This window comes from Neodiprion lecontei, chromosome 4, assembly GCF_021901455.1.
Source record: "Neodiprion lecontei isolate iyNeoLeco1 chromosome 4, iyNeoLeco1.1, whole genome shotgun sequence".
NCBI lineage: Eukaryota > Metazoa > Arthropoda > Insecta > Hymenoptera > Diprionidae > Neodiprion > Neodiprion lecontei.
The window spans coordinates 41,116,231-41,140,212 of NC_060263.1; the positions used below are offsets into that span (position 1 = coordinate 41,116,231).

At 41.7% G+C, this 23,982-nt stretch overlaps 1 protein-coding gene across 2 annotated transcripts in view; it reads left to right on the top strand.

Annotated features, from left to right (window-relative positions):
* The window catches only part of LOC107219520 (alpha-mannosidase 2), an 81,689-nt gene that overhangs the window by 11,260 nt on the left and 46,447 nt on the right, over positions 1-23,982 (top strand). The window contains exons 1-2 of one of the 2 annotated variants that reach the window (XM_046737317.1): positions 19,592-19,784; positions 20,308-21,226. In XM_046737317.1, the coding sequence (XP_046593273.1) occupies positions 20,942-21,226 (285 nt within the window). In that variant the 5' untranslated portion in view covers positions 19,592-19,784; positions 20,308-20,941. Of the gene's footprint in view, positions 1-19,591; positions 19,785-20,307; positions 21,227-23,982 lie in introns of those variants that run through there. The other variant, XM_015657801.2, reaches the window with a different exon arrangement.

The following is a 23,982-nucleotide window of genomic DNA, read 5'->3' on the forward strand; positions in this document are numbered from 1 at the left end:
ATTATCGAGTTCTACCTTTCTAGCCCCCACAACCTTCCCACAATTAAATTTATTCTCATTAAAAACAGGCATTTTTAACACTTTGTTTATTTATAGCGCTCACTATATTCGCGGAGTCGTCACGATACCTCTTAAAACATCAACATTGTCATCTGAAAAGTCTAATTGTGCAAAAAAAATGTCAGCGATATCTCAAAAATTGAATATAAATGTTGAATAACCGACTCAAAAAAGATGTCTCATGTATGAAACCCTGTGCCGGAAACGGCTGAAATTATAGTACCATTGTTCGCTTATGTTTGAACTACGTGCGTTGCTGCCGCTTACAAGGTTTGCGAAACAATAAGTTGCATTGCACACAAGTACACACGGGTACAGTGATTCTGGGACGACTAATTTTTTGGACATCTGCATTGCCAACGTAACCGACTTGTCCAAAAACTTAGTCGTCTCAGAATCGCCGTCCCCAACTGTACATACATTCTTACCCAAGTACAAGAGACGAGTTTCGCACTATTACTATATACGTTCTTATCGAGTTCAAAACGTTGTGAGCGAATTATTTATATATTAATGGTAAACGTGTGGCATGCATTTATGCCTTTCTATGGGTATTCACCGTGAATCTTGATATAGAAGGGAACGGTAGGAAACAAAGAATAAAGTGTCGTTGACCCGATGGACTTAATTACTGTCTAAGAAAAATGGAAAAAGATTTAATTGCCACGCAACTATTCGCTGCTCTGCGACTAAGGGGGGAGCAAAAAGAGGAAGAAAAAGGAGAGGAGGTACATCGCAGGGCTGCACGTACGTTCTCGCTAAATCACTTCGGGGAAATTAGACCGTCTCTAATTCTCTACCGACAGAGTAGAGATCGTCACTCTCCTTTATCACGGCGCAGGGCTTAATTTCGGCAAATTTCCTCACTATTTTGGTCACCCGGCCGTGATCTTGCAACAGGTATGCTGATGTTACCAGACCTATGTACGTACTCGCGATTCAGTGTGAAACTCCGATGGTCAATGTTCGTTGCGTACCTTATATACACAAAAGTGCTCGACGTTCGATTTACGCTTCAAACTAAGTAACATTTTTTCGAAATAACGAACGAAGTAATTTAAAGCCGCGTTTTTAATGAAAATTCTACGTGAAACGAAAATTATATCGCGGTGAATAGCTCTCGAAGCTGCTACGTGACGAAATTCATTGAAACGAATGGATTTAGAATGAATTTGAAATTCTTTTCGATGCTTCTCTTTTGTCGCTCGCTGTGTTTGTCTTTGATGAAAATTTGCGATTCAAATATCGTTACGCTGTGCCGTCGTTCGATAGGGCGCGAATTTAATTCCGAATTCCGAATCGTCATTTCGCTTGGATGCGTATGAAAATTAGCTGTGGGAGGTAAAACCGAGTTAAGAGTCTATTCTTATTTTGTGTCGAAAAGTATGACGGGTGGTAAGTTGGCGGAGAAGATAAGAGGTTGCGTACCTCATACCTACCGAAATCCGTCGTCACACAAACTGCGAAACGAAATATTCAATCCAATTTCTGTACAGGTTTTATCACCTACATATATATGGGAGATGTAATCCGGTTCTCTATGCATTTGAAACACGAGAGTAAATACGAAAAGGCCTGAACTCTGAAGCAGGTGTAAATCAAAATCATTCTGTAGGTACCTCGGAGTGATTTCAATTCTCTTTCTGCGCTCTGCTTTGCTGCATGCTAAATTCAAACTTTTGTAATCAATACTTCTGCAGGAATCGAAGGTGGCGAGAAGAGAAAAAGCTGGTTTGCGAATATCGGAAATTCCGTTGTGTTTCTAAAGTTTTTGTGTTTGCACAAAGATTACACAAAGTAAACGTGAAGAAAACGCGCAGTTACAAAGGACTTTGTCTTCGTTTCCATCCTTCAACGTTAAAACACATCTGACACATCTGCGTTGCTCCAACTCTCACCGCGAATCAAATAAATCGTTAGATTTAAGGGTAGGTAGCTTGGACGGTCTAAAGTCATACCTATTTTCATTGAAAAAATTCTAAGATGTTCTTGTAACTGTGAACAACTAAAAATAAAATCGCTCCAAGTGTTTTTATTTGCTCTAAAAAAAAAAAAAAAAGAAAAACTAAAAATAGATATGATGTTAGACCTTCCTAGTTGTATCCCCCCCTCCTACCCCCTTTAAGCGGACCCGGTGACCCTCAGGGCGTAGTTCTTTCCGAGAGACCGGAATTTACGATTGTTCGATCGAAGAAAGTGTCTGCGGAACCGTTTCATTCCCGACTCTGCCATCGTGGTTCACGTTCCTGACGCCTTCCTTTTCGGCGACTTTCGCGTACTCAGGTCCAAAGGGTGCTGTAGGATATTAATTCTGTCAAAAAATGTGCGGGTTTTTTCCTCAGGGTGAAGGAGGAATCGATTTCGATTTAACTGAAATACGTAAAATATTCAGACCGGAATTTTCATTCTATCCGACATACGATATTCAGGATGCTGAGAGTCGAGCCATGAAACGTACCGACAGCTATGAATCCCTGGAAAAATAATCCGGGGAAGAATTCTGCAGCGATATTCCGTCGACAAATGATTTCCAAACAAAAGTTCGTCGTCGCTTGGATCCGGCGAACGCAAAGGGTGGGGTTAGACACGGAAATCCATCCTTTCCATCATCCTCCAGCTCCTCTAGCCTAATGTATCCTGAGTGGTCTCTCTAATTGATCGGCACATAGCTCACGATTATATTTCAACGACCGACGCCCAAACGAGTACACGAAGCTCAAGTCAAAGTTTTTCTTTTTTGAAGTTGTTTGCAAAATAGGAAGCGTCGTCGTCGTTGTTTTTTTGATTCTTTGTCATGAAATTGATACTCGTTTTCCTGCATCTCGTGCATTTCACTCAGGAGCAAGCAAAGTTATATGCCACTCGTATTTTCTCTGGACATTGGTGGGTCGTGCTTCAAGAATCCCGAAGAATCGAGCAATTACTAGCCAGGAATTCCCGGAGATCTTGTCAATTGAACTTGATCATCAAATATTCACGCGTTGTATTGAGGCTTCAAGTGAATACAGCAGGTTCAATAACTTCCACTTCTGATCTTGTTATCCTTTTTGTTTTCGGAAAAAGCTTGACAACAGTAAGAAGAAAGAATCTCCCCACTTAGGCTCTAAGCTTAAAAATTTTGATAGCTGACACACGATTTTTAAACCATGTCGATCGATAAAATCGTTTTAAAACCCAATCCGAGAGGTCAAGGGTCAGACCCAGGTCGAAGTGGTATGGAATGCCCCATACATATGCAGGTACAGCATTAGAAAGAAGAGACAGCGAAGTCCACTTTCCCGCACTAATGTCGTCTGAAAATTCTGACAGAGGTCTCGATGTTTTTACAATTTCCGCATAACACACTGGGGCATTAATAGTGGGGGATGGCAAACCTTTCGTGAAGACCACGCAGTCTTTCAGGGTGAGAAGAGAGCGGTTCGGTCTGCGCCTCGTGTTAAAATTCTACGGCATGATCCTAATAAAAGATATTACGAGGCTGCACGAGTGCTGCAAACATGCGGTAATGTATTCATATTGGTGGCCTCTTCCCGCCGCCCCTATCTTCCTTCTTCGAATATCCGTTCTTCCCTTTCCTCCACATCCTTCGTCTCGCCACACAACCCCCTCCCTCCCCCCTTCTACCCCCTTTCCCAGGGCCACCGTCTTTGAAATTTGACGCCGGCAATCTTACGGTGCCTGCCTGTATATATATAACATATACTTCGACATCTGTGTACACCCGAGCGAAGTCGATTCTTACCAGCCTCATAATAGCCTGTCAGAAATAAGGTTGGCAGCACTGGCGTTGAATGACGCACGCTGCGTCGACTCGATGCGCCGCTGCCGCGCTGCGATTGGTTCGAGACTGCTGGAGCTAACCTTATTTCTTACCTGCTAAAGCTACGGTTCGAAGTCGACTTCACTCGAGTCTTCTTAGCTGCCTGCAAGGCATCAGTTTGCCTTTCTTTCCACCTGCAGCGGCGTCAAGGATATTCATTGAGTCCGAGGCCGAGGGATAGTTTCCAAAATGACGCTTCGTTCGATGAGGGTATAATAAAAATCTGCGGGAGTCTGACGCGTCCGTTAATATGAACGCGTATCTACGCGGGTGTGTGGGTATAATGTCACCGCCTATATGTATAAGACGCTGGCTGATACCATCATTGCTTTGACCTCTTCGTAAAAGGTCAAATTAGACTGAGCCAAATTTGGAGATTATAAGTGAGTCAGCATAATTTTTTAACTCTCGAGATTAAAATTTTCTTGCAAGCTTCAATAACGAGAATATATCGCGGTGATGGAAATTCATCGATAACATTTCGGTTTGATCGACAAAAAAGAAGGAAAACTGATATTTAGGTTAGCGAATGTCACGGGGAATTAAATTTTAGTCCATTTACTGTCACGTACTACCTGTGTATAAGAAATTTGACAAAACATTTTTAACCATTTTTACAAATTCCGACCTTCGGCAATTTATATAGTTGTGTATTTTTCATTTGATTATTCTATATTTTTATTTACTCATTCGCTTCGTTCGTGTAATATGTCGCACCGTTGGACAACAAATTTTATGAAGTTGATCAGAACATTTTTTTACGCCCTTGTCGTCGTGGCGGTGACCTCGTAAAAACGGTAAGCGTTGGGGCTGCCTGAACATATTGAAATCCTTGAAGCCGTGGGAAACCTCTAGCCTGCACCTCTGTGAGACCTGTAATAAAATAAAACGCGCAAGACGTTGATATGTTTCACATATGTATATATATATATATATACATATTATACATATGTACATATATACCAATATGCGGCAAGCTCCTAAATATTTTATACTAATGTTACACGCAATCGGCTCCACTTTCATCAATATTGACCACTTATTCGTGTAGTTATCGATATTTTTCTATTTTTCATAATCGCATCGGAATAAAACAAGACAGAAAAACAAGGAGACATCGATTGTTCGCAGAATCGAGTGTTCATTACTAATACCAAACATATTAGTGATCACCACAAGATTGGTAGCAAAGATAATACGGCAAATTCGGATCGCGTAATCGAGAAAAAAAGTAAACGCAATAATCCTCAATCTAGACCCTGTATGGTACTTCGAGTAAAACCCTATAAGATTATTGTTCTTTTTTGTTTTCCTATATTTGGGGAAAAATATATCGTGTATATTATACATATGTGTGTGTGTGTGTGCGTATGATCAATTGATGACAGTGAATTTCCTGTTCTTCCTATCCACTTTTCTCTCAGTATCGAGCCCCCGGGGATAACGGGCAGAGTTATTTTATTGGAAATTTTCTCATTGTTATAGCGGGAATAAAAGCTCGAGCAGAGAGAGCAGTTCGGATGCTGTAGCCCAGCGAAAACGAATAAGTGTTAGGCGGGAGCCGATATAATCGGTATTATAACCCGGCCGCGCTGCGACGACGGTGGTGTCGTCAACGCCTCCGTTTCCCATTTCACTCCACATTCATCTCCTTCTATAGTCCGCCGAGCTGTTATCCGAAGCATGAAATATTAATTAAAACCTGGATTTTACTTGCAAGTCGTGATTCATTTTCCTCATTTCAAGTGCGACGGCTCTGGGAACGTAAAGTTATCTTCGCAAACCTCTACAGCATCGCTAAACAATCACTTTACCCGTTTATACGCATCACAACCCGGATTCAGATCCTGGACCAAAGATTCGATCGAATTTGTCGTTTCCTATCACCGTGTTTACACTTGTACCACTTCTGATAGCAAATTTCATGTCACGTAAAGTCGTCCCAAGTTCAGAAATTCATATGAGGAAATGATTCCTCTTGCAAGTAGAATTATATTGCAAATTTTGGTAAACGCTTTGTGGAAGAATGGTAAGAAGATTTACCTAACCGTGTTTCGAAAGCCTCGACTGGACACCCTGGGCGTGGTTTTTCAGAACAAATCGTTCCTATTAATTATTTAGGTCGATTGTAACAGAAATAGATTCTGACAAGTTTTCGATTCACTTCTTGTTTCTGATTGTGAGCCTGCGTGGCATGCTCGGAGGATTTCTGACAAATGTTCATGTCTATTACTGTTTTACACATTGTGTTGGTGCTGGATCAAATCGTAAGATGTACAGTATTGCGTTTCGTTACGGACTTTGATATCGACTTATTTACAGATGATAGATACGTCCAAGGGATATTATATAAGTGCTGAGATCGTGCGAAGGTTCAAGTTGAGCAACTGGAACTAGAACGTTCACCTTCCTCTCTGTCTCTAGCTACTTCCCTCTCTTTCTTTCGTCGTGCATAGACACGTTCCCGTAACCTGAGAAACGGAAAGTTCATTTTCTAACCGCAATTAACGAAGTACGAGAAGGAGAAGCGGGCGTGTAGATATCCCGTCTCTTCGCATGGGAAGAACAAAGAAAAACTCAAACTGGGTTCGCGTTTACAAATTTTACAATGAAATAATTAGCGATTAACCGCAAAGGTTGCAGCCCTTAAACGGAGGCTGGAAGGCAGCCCGAGCACTTCCCGGCTCCCAAGCCAGTTGAAACAATAAATTTCTGCGGGCACCGTCATTAAAGAGCAATTTAGCGACCTCCGATGTAACTGTATACCGTTACACACGTGTCTCGCTTATGTACAATTTGAGAGGCATGCACTGCTTTTCCACTCCGAATAATGATAATATTCTGCGGCAATGGAAATCACTCAAGGCTTCAATATCTCGGATACGAAATGTCGAATCAATTTGCAAATCGCAATCACCGTGGGGCAGCCGACCGCCAACGGTTGACCGTGATACAACTATCTCAATTTCGTAACCGCGATTTTGAAAATCGTCAAAAGTTCACCAGCTCTCCAAACAATCCAACGCAGCCAGGTTCCATTTCACGTTCATCTATCATATCGACTCATTTTATCATCGAATTCGTTTTGTCACCCTCGGGCAGAAGACATTTTTGGAATTGCAGTGACACATCACGTTCGATGGTACGAGTATAAAGCAAGAGTATGCGTTAGGGTGGTCCTTAAAAAGGTAATGTTTGAATTTCCCCCGACTAGCCCACCAAATCGGCTCCGCATAATTAAAAAATAATTCTCTAATATTTTGAGATTTTTATCTCAACTCTAACCCGCGTCCCGAAGAGGGTCGATTTTCCCATTCCCAATTTCGAGTTTAGTTTCGTAATCAGCGACCTCGAAAACCTCCGAGTAACGAGTTTTATCGAAATAAAATGACTTTTTGGATTTCACTCTACCACATCAGATCCGTAATCAGCAACCTAAGACCCCCCCCATACCAGATTTCATCTGAACCCGTTCGGTAGGTTTGATGTGCCCGTGAAAGGGTTGAAAAGGGTTAAATGAAATCCGCCCTCTTTGGGGCACGGGTTAGAGTTGAGATAAAAATCTGAAAAAATTAGAGAATTAATTTTGAATTATCTGGAACCGATTCGGTGGGCGAGCTGGTCGAAATTCAAAAATGAATTTTTTAAGGACCACCCAAGTATGTTCAATCTCGAAAGCTGTTTGCTCCAACATCCAGGACCCTTACCCGTTTCATTTAAGGTGAATGACCACTTTGAAATATGCTGTTTCCGGCAACGAAGGCACAGATAAAGTGCATCAGAGACGAAATCTTGCGCATTTACGTCGCCGGTTTGACCTCAAACATCCATCGTGGTTATGGCGCACGAGATCATGGAGTTAGGGGGTCAACAGGTGTTGGCTGACCCTGATTATTGGGAGTTAGTAACGCCGTGTGATTGCGGCTTTGTCCTTTCGACGTGGGACTCGGGTAGTTTGAGGACGAGTCGACATCCAAGCCCCATCAAGCTTGTGCGTTAATTATACCAACGCGTCTGTGTGATTTATAGTATTTCGTTTCAATCCATCTCGTCCAACTCTTCAATGTTTGAGTTTCGAGATTCATGCTCTTTTTTGTCGAAGTCCATTTTCCATACAACGAGGAGGATTGGTCCGCATTGCTGCTGTAGCTACAGCCGCGTAGCTCACACCAGACGGTATTCGAAGATGTTTGTACGGCGTAATTTTCGATCTTATTGCTCTCCGTGTCTGGGATTCGGCTTGGTTATAATCTCCCGACGCGTTCCGTCCAATATCGAGTTCAAATATCGAAAGCGATTGAATTCGAACGGGGTATAGGGCGGGGGTGAGTTTCACAGCGCCGTACATGCCTTGGATATTAAAAAGCTCATGACGTATCCAAGACGAGCTTTTGCCTCGTTCTTTACCCGCCTTTCATCATCAGTTTCAAAGTACAAGATCCGGATGCTGCAGTAGTTGGATTTCTATTTATTACCCAACATGTTCCAAGCACCATTACCGATTCACACAAGATCGTATGAACTTGACGGAAATACTTGGCAGGCTTGTACGGTAATATTCGACATTTGCGTATCCTTGCAGTATGTGGATTCGTGCAATTGGCTGTTACGCGTATGCAGTGTCATCGACCACTTAGCCGTTTATCGAGTTAAATTACTCCATCCTCAAGGGAGGGATCAACTCTCGTCGCACGTCGCGTCTCTTTCGTGGCGAGGCCGCGTTGTCTCCTGTCTCTTTCTCTCTCTCTTCCAGGCAAAGATCCGATTATAATAGTCTCCATTGCACTAAACTGTTCACTACCCGTCACACCAGTTTTCCGCCTTGCAGGTCATAGCATTGCAGAAGAGGCAAAGGCGAGAGCGTCTTGACGGCATGAAACCGCTGCTTATGCTCAATTGCAGTACGGACAATCGCTGTACGAACAGTCGGAAGCTCTGACGATCTATTTTAAAGGGTTTTTCAAATATCGATTTTTCTTTATTTCAACTTTGTAATGTACGTATATTCGAATATATACGTAGAAAATTTCATGTCAATCCGACAAATATTCTCTAAGTTACGCGCACATTTGCAAAGACGTCCCGGAGCGTTTGAAAGTGTTTTTGAAACTTTGAACGCGTTTTTCACAAAACTATGTTTTCGTAGCCGGTGAGCAAGATTTCTCGGAATCGGCTTGTGAACCAATCGGTCTCAAATTTTTAACGTATCTTTATGAATACATTTTTCAGTTCTTGATCGAAGGTTTCGTCTCGTCGTTAAACATTTTCCATTTTATAAAGAAAACAAGGAGAAAATTTTCATGTAAAATTAGAATTTTTTCTTTGAGAAGCCACCGTTTTATTAAAAATTAATAGTTTGCTTATTCCTATGATTAAAGACCAGATAATACCTTATATTAAATAAATCTTTTTTGTTTTTGCATTTTGGATCATCCAGTCCAGAGACATCTCGCTCACCGCAACACGCCTTTTTTTAGGGATCAGCTATATCGTCTTTCAATCATTATTTGTACGAATAAAAAGTATCAGAATAAAGTTCAATGTCACCCCGATATGTATATCAATTTTTATATAAATAAATTGAAATGTCTCTCAATGAAAAATCCTTGAAAAATCGCTTTTTCCGGCCTCCCAACTACGTATAACCCTTTAAGCCCTGTTGCATCAATTCCAATAGGCCATGTTGTCCATTGCACCGCGTTAGCCCGACGTTTGGCTATTAGAATGGAAACAATGTAGCGCTCTCTAATACCGCTGGGATAGGTGCTGTTGTAAAGTTCATGATAGGCGGAGGTGGAAACCGAGGCTGTTTCAATGAACCTTTTTTTTCATCTATTCACTTTCATTGCAATTACAGGATGTACATGCGTGACACTGTAAACTCATACCATAAAATGCCTGCACACGGCGCGCCAACGACTCGTGGCAAAAAAAAAAAAGTTACCTTAATTGGAAACTGGTTGATGTCCTGGCGAAATTATGTCGAACGACAATTTCTATTTCAATTAATTGCAGCTACACTGTACGGTACGATACAGGAATGGTCACCATAACGTTACCTAATTGTAAGTGATCCACTCGTTCGTGCTGATTTGGATTTCTTGGTGAAAAATGTATCGAATTTGGTGATCGCCACGTAAAATAAAATGACCGAGTTATTTTAGACAAGATGGAATCGTATATCTTATTGATGACTATTATTATTATTATCATTGAACTTGGATTGATCGTAAAATTGACAGTTTAATATTGGATTGTAAGACGAGGGTGCGAAATACAAGGAAAGGAATGAACTGTGAAATTTCGCAACGGATAAGCCAGCAGCCTTAATGAATTTAAACAAAGTTGTGTAACTAGCGCCGCTGGGTAGAGTTTGTTGTTGATAAAATGTGCAGTTGGTTTCAGCAGCGCAGCTGCAGTGACAGCAGCGTAGAGCAATTCGGGGTCGGACAAACCCCTACTGGCACGCTAGTTTTAGCGGTAGAGTTTCGCGTTAAAAACAAAAAAAAAAAACAAATCTGTACAACTGAATTGAAAGAAAAGAGAGAAAAGCTGTCCTGCTTGTTACCTTTCTAATTAGTCCAATTTGCTGGATGGTTTTTAGTATTGGTAGAAGCACACGTAAATTCGTGCAGACTTGCTTTTTCCGTCTGGAAATTTAAGCTTAACGGTTTCCGTCGTCTCCGGTTTTCAATTGGCACAAAAGTCCCAACTTGAGCCACTTATCGTTGACGACACGGTAATTTGAGCCTCGATTAAGCTAACGATTGTCTAAGGTCTCGCCGTCTCCTCTCTTGTTTCCTCTTCGCTTCTTCGCTCCTCTCATTTTCCCTTCACTGCTATTCTCTGCGTGCTTGACGCTCTTCGAGATTCGGGCTTTTACACCGACAGCTGTTCCTCCTTCTTTTAGAAAGGGTAGGAAGATAAAAGGAGAGAGATAGAGAGAGAGAGTGATCTGTATTTGCTTTCGCGCGAACGAGAGTGCGGAACGATGTACCGGATCTAATGAGGACGTTATCTCAGTTTATTGCCCAGCTAATGATCATCATCGATCGATGCGGTATTTGAAACTTTTCCTACTTCTTAGGTCGTTATCTAGACGCAACTAAACGCCGATTCCAGGTGTCAATAACTGTGACATAACTTAAGTCATTCGGCAAGTTTCGGCTACGCAAAAAATTTTCATCTTCACTTTTTTCTTGGGTTGCAAAACTCGATTTTTACATAATCAGGTCTGTGATGAAACGAAGAGAAATATTTTTAACCAAAGCCTTCGACGCAGGGAAGTTCTAATGACGTTAGTAATTGGATCGGAAGGTGTCTGTCTTTCATCCTCCGATTCTCGTACGTACGTCTTGGCTTCCTCGTTGACTTCGCGCAATTACTTTAATAACGCGCAGCATCTCCTGCTGGAGTTGGTATATATATATATATAGATATTCTACCTGTCTACGAAGATCCAGAACAAAATTACGATAACACAGTTCGAAGTTTCGAATTTCAAACTTTCCACAACTCTCTTTTCTTTCATACTGTACACACACACACACACACACACACATAAATACCTACGTATCCATCAGCTTCTGGTGTCGCATCACCATCACCTGTAGCCTCTTTTTTCCCCGGACACAGCATTTATATCCATTCCACCACGGCAGCATCACTCGCTTTATCACTGTTTGCAGTTCGCGCTTCCTTATGTTCATCCCTTGTATATTATTTTTTTAGAGTGGCACGCTGGATTTGGTGAAAAATCATCGAAGTTTGAAACTCAACATTTCGTATCAGACAAAACGAAACATTTTTTTTTTTTTTTAAATCAACAATGTAGATTTTTTTCATACAATTTTCTTCAGTCACTAACAAAAATCACATCATTTTTCCGACAAACTTGAAAACGTTTTTTGGGGGGTGCGTGCGTTTTAAGGGGGGTATAGCTTGAACGATCTAAAATCATACTTCCTTTTACGAGTTTTTTTTTTAAAGAAAATGAAAACACTAGGAGCAATGTGAGCTTGAGGGCTTTATTATTTATAGTTTCAAAAACATTGTGCAATTTTTTCATCGAACTTAATAACAAAATGGTGTCATGGCGCATATAAGTAGCGAACGACTCCAAACTCGAGGGTTTTTGCGGTGGCGCATCTCCTGAAATCACTTTCCAATTTGTAATAGATAGAACAAATTTTTTGACTTAAAAACACTTCTTGGGGTTTGACCTCAGTGCCAAAATGTAAAATAAAAAAAAAAAAAAAAAACCACAAATTCAAATACCTACGATATTGAACAAAAAATTTAATTTTTCGACTAAAAAATTGTGAAAAAAGGTTGTATAAAAAAATTGTGGGATTGAAATTCAACAAGTTTTACAAACTGTGTAAAAATTTCAAGTCGATCGGACAAAAATTGAACACGGAATTTGCGCAACCGGATTGAAAACGTGGTCGTTCGCTACGTATATCTGCCATGCCGCCATTTCGTTGTTAATTTCAACGAAAAAATTTCAAAATGTTCTTGAAACTGTAAATAATAAAGCCCCCAAACTCAAATTACTCCAAGTGTTTTCGTTTTCGTGAAAAAAGAACTCCCAAAAATAGGTATGATTTCAAACCGTCCAAGCTGTAAAGCCCCCCCCCCCCCCCGCCGGTCTACCCGTGTATACCTATGTGAAGAGAGGGGAGAGTGAGAGTGGCGAACAGGAAGTTCTTGTTGGCTTCGTTACAGTGATTGCCAAGGGTCGCTAGTTGCAGTCAGGTTCCACCGTTGACGTTCGTCGGTCCATTCGATTCACGCTGCAGACAGAACAGCCTGAAGGGTCACCGAGTAATTCGATAACGAAAATTTCGAGAACTTGAATGGCGGAATGAGCCATCCAACTAACAGAACACCGCCGGCGGAACAGTAGCTGCGTAACCAGAAATTGTAGCGACCACGTCTGCACCTCCGTATCACCGCATACTCGGACCGTTACTCCGTCTTCTGTCCGGCTACTCTACACTTCACTTTCGAATCATGTTTCTTCTCTTTCTAGGTCAATAGCCGAGACGTGTTGATTCACTTAGCCGTCCTCTAATCCCGGGTTAGAGCTGTAAGGTTCAGGCCTTGCCAGACTAGTGAATTAGTCCACATTTCATACATGCCGGTGTTGGGAATTTCAATTTTTTGGAGATCGACGCGGAATGCTACATTTTTTATCGCTCATCACGTAGCCAAATTTAAGAACAATACATCGAGCTCAAATTCGTTGTTTTGGATCAACTTATCGTTAAAAGTCAGGCCATGCAAGCGTTTACTGTTACTCTCATTCGTTTAAGGCGTTACATGGGTTTCGAAGGTTGAAAAAAGCATATTTTTGCTCATTTTTTAAAAATATATTAAAAGAATATTTAACTCAAACTTAAGGCATATAAAAGAACATTATTTGAACGATATTTCAAAAAAATTTCATCCTAGAGTATCGCAAATTCAGCTGTTTCAATAAAGTCGATGCGTTAGCTTGTGAGAAATCGTGTTTATCGACTTCAAAAATATAGTTTTGAGAAAAGAACTATTTACGGTCAAGCCTAATGAAAGGAATTTCCAAAGGCTCACTCTCCTAGACTTTCACTCCAATTGACTTGAAACTTTGGGAAAATATTTTTCACATGTTGTACTAGTAGACAGACATTAAAAAAAAATGGATATTTATGAAATTTCCAAACCCATATAACCCCTTAAGTTCAATCAACATTGGCGAGTCAAGGGTCGTTGGATTCGATCGAACGTTGGGAGCAACATGCCAGTTGAAAATTCATTCTACCTCATGTTCATTGAATGATCATTACGTTCTTTACGTGGAGAAAATTCTTGGCTAATGTTTATGTCGTTCATTCTTCAACACGGCTGCATTCGTTAACGTTGATTTCATATGATGCCATAATCATTTACTGAGAGGATTATTCAGCGCTCGGTCGAATTACGAGTAGATTGAATGATATATAGAATCAGCGGAAATCATGGACTATTTTTTCAGCTTTCATTAACCTGATTGCCCAGGGAGTTTTGAAAGTCGTTTACCTACTCACCGCAGAGTAATTCCTGCAGCCCGTTATCAAAATCGAGAATCATTCACGACCAATTTATTATCCGCATCAGTTTATACCACAGCTGAGTTCGTAATTTCAAATTCGATAATGCAGGTCCACCTGCCATTGAAATGTTCGGTTCAATCGGACGTTTCACATTCACGCTCAATGCACGTTACAAAACCATTGTAAAGTAGAGCGACAGAAATGCCAATGGAATAATGCAAACCATGCTTAAACGCACGAATACTCCTCTGTAACAATCGCAGACGTGTGTGTTGAACAGATTAGATTGAATATTCTGTCGGTAGTTATACTACCTTCATATTTTGATCGGTTAACGTCATGGAATGACCATTTCAAGTTTTAGTTCAGTTTAAGTGTCCGGTGCAGAGGATAACGGCTCTTTCCTAAACCTCTCTTCAATGGTCAGTCAATGTTACGCGTATCTATTTACCTTTCAGATTAACCCAACGATCCTACCTATGACATCTATAATTCCGAGGAATGCAGAGGTATTCGATTCTGCCTTCAGTTCATAGTAAGAGTTCGTAAAGCTTTTACCAATTCGTTCAGGTAGCGAGAGCTCTGACGTAATTTAGAGAAACTCGGATCCCTGATATCTTCAGGCCGATGTCCGGCCTGTCTGGGCCTAAAATAGTCAGAGTAGGTCATAAGAGTGTCGCGTGCCCAGACGCATGGTGATCGCAAACTTGGCCAAACCCAGATACCCGATCTATGTAAGACTGATCAAGATGATCTCGGCTCCAGGCTGGAATGGTTTCAATCAGCAGGGCTCATTTATGATCGCTCATTGTCAGCCAAATGAAATGTTAAGACGGAACAATGTACGGATCCGAAGGTGAATGCATTGGCGGGTTGTTCTCGCATACCTAATACCGGTAATGTTGAATGTTACAACTTAGGTATATAGGCGCTTAATTACACGGATTACTTTAATGGATGGAATTAGATTTCTAAGCTGTATGTTCTGTGCATGGTATTACGGTATAACGAACGTTCAGTCCCAGCATATACGCACAATTGCGGCTTACCTTCTAATTTACATTTCGACGCACAGAACCCTTCTACTCTTAAGAGTTTAATTATTTACTCGGGATAATTGAGTGGCGGTAGAATTAATACTCGGTCTCAGACGAGGGCTTTTCCATTAAACGTTACATCCTTAAACCATTGCGCATATGTATCTTTGTATGTTTTTATCGGTGCATACTCCGCAGTTGCATTACTAACTGACTGTGCGGGGTGTCACTATCACTGCTGTAGAGTAAATATCACGCCGAAATGTTCATCCAACTTGATAACTTTTATTCCAACGTGTCAACCCCGGTTACATTATGTCTCGACACAATAACCAACTTTCTTTTCGTATTGCAAGCTCCTTACCACGAGTACTCGGATAACATAGGGCAGAGGTCAAAGGGTAGAGGGTGGAGATCAGGTTCCCTCGGTTTGCGAGGCCTGTGGCTTGAGACCAGAGATTCTCTATAGATAAGTGGCGAAGGGGCGTTCTGGTTCCGGCCTGAGGGTGGTTAGCAGCTGATTTATTTATGCGATCCGGTCCGGGCGTAGAGCTCCTGAAAAGTTGGCAAATCCTTCGCCCCGACAGTGGTGCAAAACAGCAAAATGTGCCGCTAAGGTGCATCCGATCAATTATTTCGCGTCCAAGATCTGCCTCTCTGTATTAAAGACAATTATCAGGAGGTGAAGCTGTGTTTATGGAAACTCGATAAGGTCGAGGGATATCCAGAATTGTTAAGTACGGTTCTCCCAGTTGGGAATATTAGCAGAACTCTTGGAAAAGTTTCCTACCGAAAATTTAAGACACGCCAGAGACGCAAGTTCAACTTTGTTAACCACAGCCACGTAGAAGTTGAGTAACTCCAAAGGGTGAATTGCTTGCCCATTGTATTTCCTGATGATTCCGTCTCCATTACTTTCTTCACCATCGTTTTATACAGTTATTTTTATTTCACACGCACACCAGCTGCCGAGCTTTCGATATTCTTTCCGAGGGAACAGAAGAAATTCTCTAGAGACCCAACGTAAGGCATACCTAATGAGTTTTAAATTTCCGGGGCATACAGAGGAAAGGATTATTCAGCTCTTTTGGGATATCTTAAAAAAATACGATCGTATATTCGAAAACGAAACGGTGAGATAATGTCTTTCGAACTTCCATACGGAAATGCGGAAGATCTAGGAGTTTCTCTATACTTGATTTGAACTCGCTAGAGCCAAACTATTTCCATTGTCCATTGTTCACTACTGCCCAAAGTTTTACTTTGGTTATATAAGTTATACGCATGGTATGTAGAAGTATATAGATATTGGTTTGTACGTAGAACCGTAGCAGTAAAAGATTCCAAGTTTCTGCTTACTCGAACAATTACGTATTATACTATGGCGAATTCGCCAATACCCTATACATTTACCTTAAACCGTAATTGCATTATTACCTTCAAACATTTTCGGCAAACATTGATAAAGCAGCTTCTGTCGTCTATCTAGGTAGGGACTAAGATAGTTAGACACATAGTTAGCTACAGCATCTCCTTCAAGCGCAGCAGAGTATCTATCTATAAAGACGATGGTAGGTACGTTGAACACGAACTGGTGTAATAATCGACGTAAGTTGATTGCGGTTTCTACGTCACCGTGCGCGTGTACCCAACTCGGCTTGGGGTCTTTGGACATTCGATATCCCATTGTCGGGCGGACGTTGAAGCTTGGAAGGAAGGAACGGCTATTGTCAAAGGCCCTCTGAGGAAGATGGTATTTCGTAATCGCATGGATACTGGATGGGATAGTCATATTACTGGAATTCTTTGTCCCCATTGAGCCGAGATGCGCACGAGTGTTTTATCCCAGTACTTTTTCTTTGTCTCTCCCGCACGTTTCAGTTGTCCTTCTTTCTCTGCTCGCTCGCTTTCCGGATTCTTCCACGTGGATTTGAACCTACCTCCTCTACCGTTTCTCACCGGTTCGCACACTCTGAACGGGCTTTTCTCAAAGCTTTTTCTCTGGCCAGTTGTCTGGAGTTGAACATTCCACCTCAAAGCAATCCGACAAATACCTTAAATTGATTCTATCGATCTTAACGAGGCCCCCATTTTTTATTCAGCATTTTCATTCTCTCCGTACCTTGGTGGCGTGTTCCATATTGAAAGTTTGCGAACTCCAATCCTGCAGCGATGGACTATAGAACCTTTGTCAAATCGTTCGCATTCATATTTTCAAGCCCACGCATCCAGAGAGCCGTCAGAGAGGAGACTTTACGAGAATATTAAATTTTCAAGAAAATACCGTGAATTTTTACATCGAGTTTTTTTTTTTATAAAAAAGATGCCCGCTTTTTTCTGCGTCCTATATCCTCTACTTCTGTTGTTTCTCGGTCGATATTAAATGCCTGAAATATAATACAAAATCTACCCAGTATTTCGTTGGTAAATTGATCGCTGTACGAAAGAGGCAGGAAAAATCGGAACGGATTTTCTCGTAACAATCGAACTCGCAGGCGGGTTGATGTACATCAACCTTGAGCCTGGAACCTGCTTTATCAGACGCGGACCTTGGGGACGGAGACATTTTGTCGAGAACTAGTGGATCCAATTTCATTGAAACCGACCACGTTGGAATTTCACAGAGACGAGTAAATGTGAGTTTCGAGTGGATTTGGTCCGTACGGTCGTTTCGATGGAGATTGAAATGGAAAGTATATCTACGTCGCTTCTTACTTTCGTTTTTTACGATCCCTTTGTAGGCTTCTGCAAAGAAACTTCCTCAAATAATTGTTCTTCAATTTCCTTCTTTCTTCTACGGCAGACCAATATTGTTGCCGGATAATGAATAATGTGAAAAAACAACCACGTACAGTAAACTTGGGAGCTAGCTAAATGAAAATAAAAGGAATACAGTGCCAAAGTGTAAAACAAATATATTCACCTAAAGTAGTTCGAATCACCACAGTTGGTTTCTCTATCGGAGAACGGCATTCGCATCTCATTATATTACACCGTTACCGTTATGACACAATGTTGGTTACCTGCCTACGCACTGTCGTATCAAATTAGCTACGCCAGTGGCAGCACAGTATTTAGGCAACAGTTCGGTAACCTTAAACAACATTCGGATCACGTAGCGATATATTACCACTGAGAGTAAGAGGGTATGGTTACCAATTGCAATAGGTAGCACACGCTGAAAACACAATCACAATATCTTCGCTCCGCTCTTACCATTAAAGGTGCGAACATGAGATGAGGCAATTTATTTTTTTGTACAAAGAACCCCGCAGAATCCTTATGGAAATTAGCTCTCGGTCGAATTGGCTGGATTTTCAGTATGTTATAGCACATCTCCTCCCGATGAAACGTTCGCATGGATATAAGTCCAAAAAATCAGTAGTTTCCGAGATACAGACTTCGGAAGGGGGGTGTATGGATTTTTTGTTGCTTGTGGATTACGCGATTTTTACGAATTATAAAGCTTCGAGGGGGACTCGAAACTAAATATGTTACTCAAAAACTGCGTAGACGATCTGCAGAGACTCTGTGGACGCGTAAAAAACAGGACAAGTCGATTATTTCAAGAGTCGGAGGGACTCGTTCTACACGCGAAATCCGACGTTGCACCTGCTTCCGGTAAACCAGCGAGTTCATGGATGAAATCAATGCTTCGATGGAATCAATCGCAGCTTCCTGCCTACCTTTGAGAATCAACCGTGCAATTTTTTGAGTGATTTCTTTGATTTAACGTCCCTTTGAAGCTCTACAATTCATGGAAATAAGGAAATCCACAGATATCGAAGATCTTTACACCTTTTCTTCCGAAGCCTGTATTTCGAAAACTGCTGATTTTTGGGACTAGTGTCCATGAGAACTTTTGACCGGGAGGATATTTACTATAACATACTGAAAATCCAGCCGATTTAAGAGCTCCTTTTGATGCGACAGAAAGGCTCCATCCTTGCGGTCAATTGTTCAACGAAAACCCGCAAGTGTCAAAGACCACAAATAGAACTGGTAGAAATGAAAGAATCTCTTTAAGTTTGCGGTTCCATGAACCTGAGAAAGGCTCGCTACGAAGAGCGTACCGTAGATGTTTCCACCTGAACTTGTACTCCACACAAACTGATGGATCCTTAAGTCCCGTTCTTTCCGAAATCCAGTTGATCCCCGCTTTCAAAAAATTCTTATAATCCGGAGAGCAGGATCCGCTGCCTTGTGGAAATCCTTGCTCCGAGGGCTGTTGCCCTCTCCCCGTCATCCGCAGACAGGGTACGCGGGGCATGGATGAAGGAGAAAGGCATCAGGTTGGTAGGTAAGGTTGCTGCAGGAGGAGGCCTGTGGATTATCGGCACATGCGCAGGGTTCGGTGTGCCTCGCTTGGGACTGGAAAGGTGGATATCGCGAGTGGCGGCGGCGTGTCAAACTCTGTAGTTTGCCGCGGTCGACAGTTTGCGCCGCGTGACTATCTCTCTCTCTCTCTCTCTCTCTCTCTCTGTCTCTCCCTGTCTCTCTCCCTCTCTCTCTCTCTCCCCCCTTCTCGTCGGGCAAGAACTCCTACAGCTTGGTAGGACGCACTGGATCCATCCTCGCTGCATTCGTCGTGCGTCCCTCAAGGCCCAACGCCTACTACACGGCGTTGCTTGGCTCAGTCGTACGCTGCTCGTCGCGCGTCTCGCGTCTCGTTTTCATGTTTTTTGGTCCGTCTTCGAAAGGTTTTCGGACTCTGCTTCCCATCTGACTTTGGGGATTCATTCCGGTCACGTGACAACTCATGAGCACAACTGGCAGAGTGTGTTCTTTGCCGAGGTAATGCGAGTCATGGTTGCCAAAATATTCTGAGAAGCAAACTCGGTGTGCCAAGGAAAATTGTGAATTGACATTATATGGTCACTGTTCGTAATATTTACCCACAAAGTTTCTGACAGTTCAACGCTTGTTTACGTTCAATACTTGAAAAAGTTATTGTGTACAATTTTCTTGAAGGGGTATGTGTGCAGACGTTCTGTTGCGGTCTGTTTGAAAGTACAGATAACGCTACAGCCTCTACGCGTGACACAGTCTTAGATCACGTACAAGTACCAATTTAACAATGGATTTTACGGTTTTCCTTCTCTAATTCATCTGCTCGAGACGGGTGGTTTCCAAGAATTAATTGTGTCTACTTGAATGATGTAGTGGTTTTTGTGTGCTTATAGTTTTCAAACATTGTAGGATCATTTACTCATAACAGTGTTGAACTCAGATCCATGTTTGAAAGTTTGAAAAATTTCGATTCCTCTAAACCTCCAGCGTTTATACTAATGTGGTTTTTTAATTTCTTTTGTTCCAGCGAGATGACGTGGAAACGTTGTTAGAAAAAAGGTAACGGGAAAAAAACTCGGAGTAAATCCATGCGCGTCATAGTATCGTCGGAAAAAAAGTGCGGATTCTGGAGGAAACAGTTACCAATTTTCCCTAGGACTGGTGCAGGGGAAGGAGGTGAGGGGAGGGCTGATTGAATTTCACGCAGAAAATACCCTCGGGAGGAACTAACGAAATTTGAATCGTCACTGGCCCTCGTCAAATCCAAGGTCTCAAATTTGTTTCGAATAAAAATGTATAAATTTCCAAACGACGAGTAAGAAACGGGTGTAATTCAAACTCCGGACTCAAATCAGTTATCGGAGAGAAGAAAAACCGTATCAAACGCTGAGGCAATTAAGCCCCCGACTGAGAAACTGGATTACTGACTAAAGAAGGAAGAGAGATAAGGTTAGATTTTGGAAACAGAGCGAAAAAGTTTATTCTCTGAGTCACAAAGGCTTTCGCCGAGGAAGCGGCTGACAAAGAAAAATACTTCAATATTTCCTCGCCTATGTTATACCCGAACGGTTTTTCCGGGGATTTTCTTACGCTGTTTTGTCGATCATTGGTTATTGATATTGGCCGGGGAAATCTGATGAAGCCGGGATAAAGGTGCCGAGATGTACAAACTCCTGAGACGCGGCTCGGGGCGGACCTTCGCGCTCTGCGGGGTCGCCCTCTCCCTCCTTCTATGCATTTACTACGTCAGTCAGGCCCAGACCCCCCCGGCTGGTCCCACGAATGTCCTCAGCGAGGGGCTTCGCTATGACAGAAGCCCGACCTCCGTACCGCCGGACCCTAACGAGGTGCCCGACGCCAAGGTCTCCTCTGAAAGCTGCCCGGTCATCGTACCCAAGGAAACGGACATCGACACTCAGGACATATTCAAGAAATTCGACTTCCAGGTGAGAAATACACGCATCGACTTATGCTATCCATTGTTTTCGATTCTTTTCTTATATTTTTTTGGAATAAACAAACTGCACGAGATAAGTTAAGGTGAAACGATAACACAGGCCTGCGATGGTTTTCCCCGGACAAAACTGAGTAATAATTTCCGTAGGTATTGGTACGATTCTAGAAGACATTTTTTTTTTTAAATTCTATCACCTAAACGTTTTGAGAATTTCTTTTCCTGTTTTATTAGTTCTACTAGAGTTAACTTGCAATTTCTGTGTTAAATATATGCATTAATGGTAGTGTTGGTATTTAAATATTCATCTACAATCAGTAGTTGTCGTTTATGGAAAAAATTGAACAGGAGTTTCGACGAAAGTAGAAAAAGATATCACAAGTCTTTTTGATTTATCTAGTATCTTTACGTCTTGTTTAAAACTAATGCTGTTCATTTTATAACTAAACATTCAGTTTTATATTCGTTAAATTTTATTTTTTCATAAAAACCGTTAAAAAATCTGTAAATATGCGTATCTTGCATAAAAATAAATCTTGATATGCTGTAAAACTGCTAGCGGCATATTTTAATTCAGCATACTTAGAAAAAAAGCATTAATATTCAGACGGGAAAATAAAAGTTATATTTCGCAGGCCTGTGTGATCATTTCGATAGAAGCAGCTCAGCTGACTGGGTGAAATTCACTCGCGCATTTATACGTAATTTGTCACGCTTCGTTACTGGAAAATGGCCGGGGGATGCTTTCTGCCGGATGATTGCATCCTCCGTCTAGCGTCTGACGTTAGTCGAGACGTAGATACGTCTCTACACGTAACCGTGTCTGTGTATTCGTCTCGGGGCACGCGTCTGTAGGGGTGACTTTTAGGGGCGAGTTCACTCCGGCTTTCAGAGGAATGGGATGCCGGAAGTCAACGCCCTGATTGAGGAAAAAGTCGTTGCGATATTGCTTGTTTCCAGATATATTGATTATGCATTTGTCCCTAACAAGCGAAAAAGTTGTGACAGCGGTGGGATGCTACACGAGCTTGCGAGAAGAAACGTACGCGTGATTGAACAGTGAGTTGGAATTTTTTTTAACCTCACCCAAAGCAACTTTTCCAATACGTACCTTCGCGTAGGAGGCTTTGAGTTTATTCCTATTTCATTTGAATACAAGCCTGCTGATTTTCGAAGGGCTGACAGCGGAATATTTGCTGGCGCAGGCTTGCCAAGCTCGCTTGCTTACGTACAGATGGAATCAAGAAATCCGGCAAGTATTACGCGCTCTTCGCGTGCCGCGAATCTCGAATGAATTTTGTAGAAGGTAGAAGGGCGCATCGGCAGCCTTGTTTACCATTCTTCTTTCCAAATTATATAAACTCCTCCCTGTATTACTCTAACCTTGTCAATTTACCCAAATTCTCTCCACTCGCTCTCAGATTACTTTATTTAACAATAATTGTTACAACGCAGTATTAATCGATATTATTCATTTCTTAACATTCAGACTCTAGCTAGCCACAAAAAATCTTTTCCTCTTCACAAAAGTTTTTTCGCAACTAGTTCGCGATGACAAAGTTTTTATCGAATCCATTTCAGACACTCGTGTGAAACCACAAGACATTTTGTTGTGAAATTTTTCCAAAGAAAAAAAAAACGCTACAAAAAACCGATTGGTTTCGTATCGGCTGATAATTTAGCCATCCTAATTGTTATTGCAAAACGAGTTCAGATCTATAGTCAAACTTTGCGCGAACCGTTTGTCACTGACTAATTCGTAGTCAGCCGAGTCCGTGTCTAATTAGTTGCTCGGAAATTTGTGTCGCTAGGTCGAGATGGGCGTCTTTACAAATAACTACCAGGCCGCTGACCCTAATTTGTCAAGTTTGTAGGAAAAATAGTGTGGGAGGAGATTAATTAAGCGATGTTACCGAACTCCCTTCGCTATGCCGTTAATAAACCGCGCTGAAATCGGACTTGACAGTAACGGTTCAGTGTTAAATTCAACTCATCAATCCTTACCGACATTCGCCAACATGCCCTGTCAATTCGGCTCACATCACGTTACACTTACGCGGATGATTGACGATCATTCGGTTCCAGTGCAGTTTGACACTTTGAAATGGTATTTTTACACTAAAAACTGAATTGTGAAGCTGCCTGTCACCGCGATTATAGATCGATCTCTTTTCCATTTGAGTTGCTCGTGACCAACGACCCAAACTAAGTACTCCTCATCTCAGATGTTAAAGATTCAGCTTCTGAATCCTAATACCACACCAGCCATAACGAGTGTATTGTAAAATTAGAGCCAAAATTCCGGACGAAGTAACTTTTAGAACAAGATTTCACCGTAATTCCCCAGCTTTTATCGAAGTAAGTATTTTGTTACCGATGGTGGTCGAAGGCTGTTTGTCCGTTCTGCTCTCGACCCAGTTCTCGTGGGAAAAATCCCAGAGCGTGGAACGTTCCGGGTAACGAGTTCCACTGCACTTGAAAGCGGAACCGGTGAACCCGGTGCGGTGCATCTGCCTTCGGTGAGACGAAAACGACGCATTATCTGTGATTCAAGTGTGAAGTTTCCGCACCGCGGAGTTATCCGTTCATCTTTTGAAGAATATATACCGCCTACAAGTTTTGGTTGGGTCATGTCTTTATTCGTAATATCAACAAAATATCACGATAAATCTTACAGACAGAAATTGGAGGGCTTAATTATTAAATACTTTGATACGATCGTAAAAAATGGGCTTGAAAAGAGGGTTT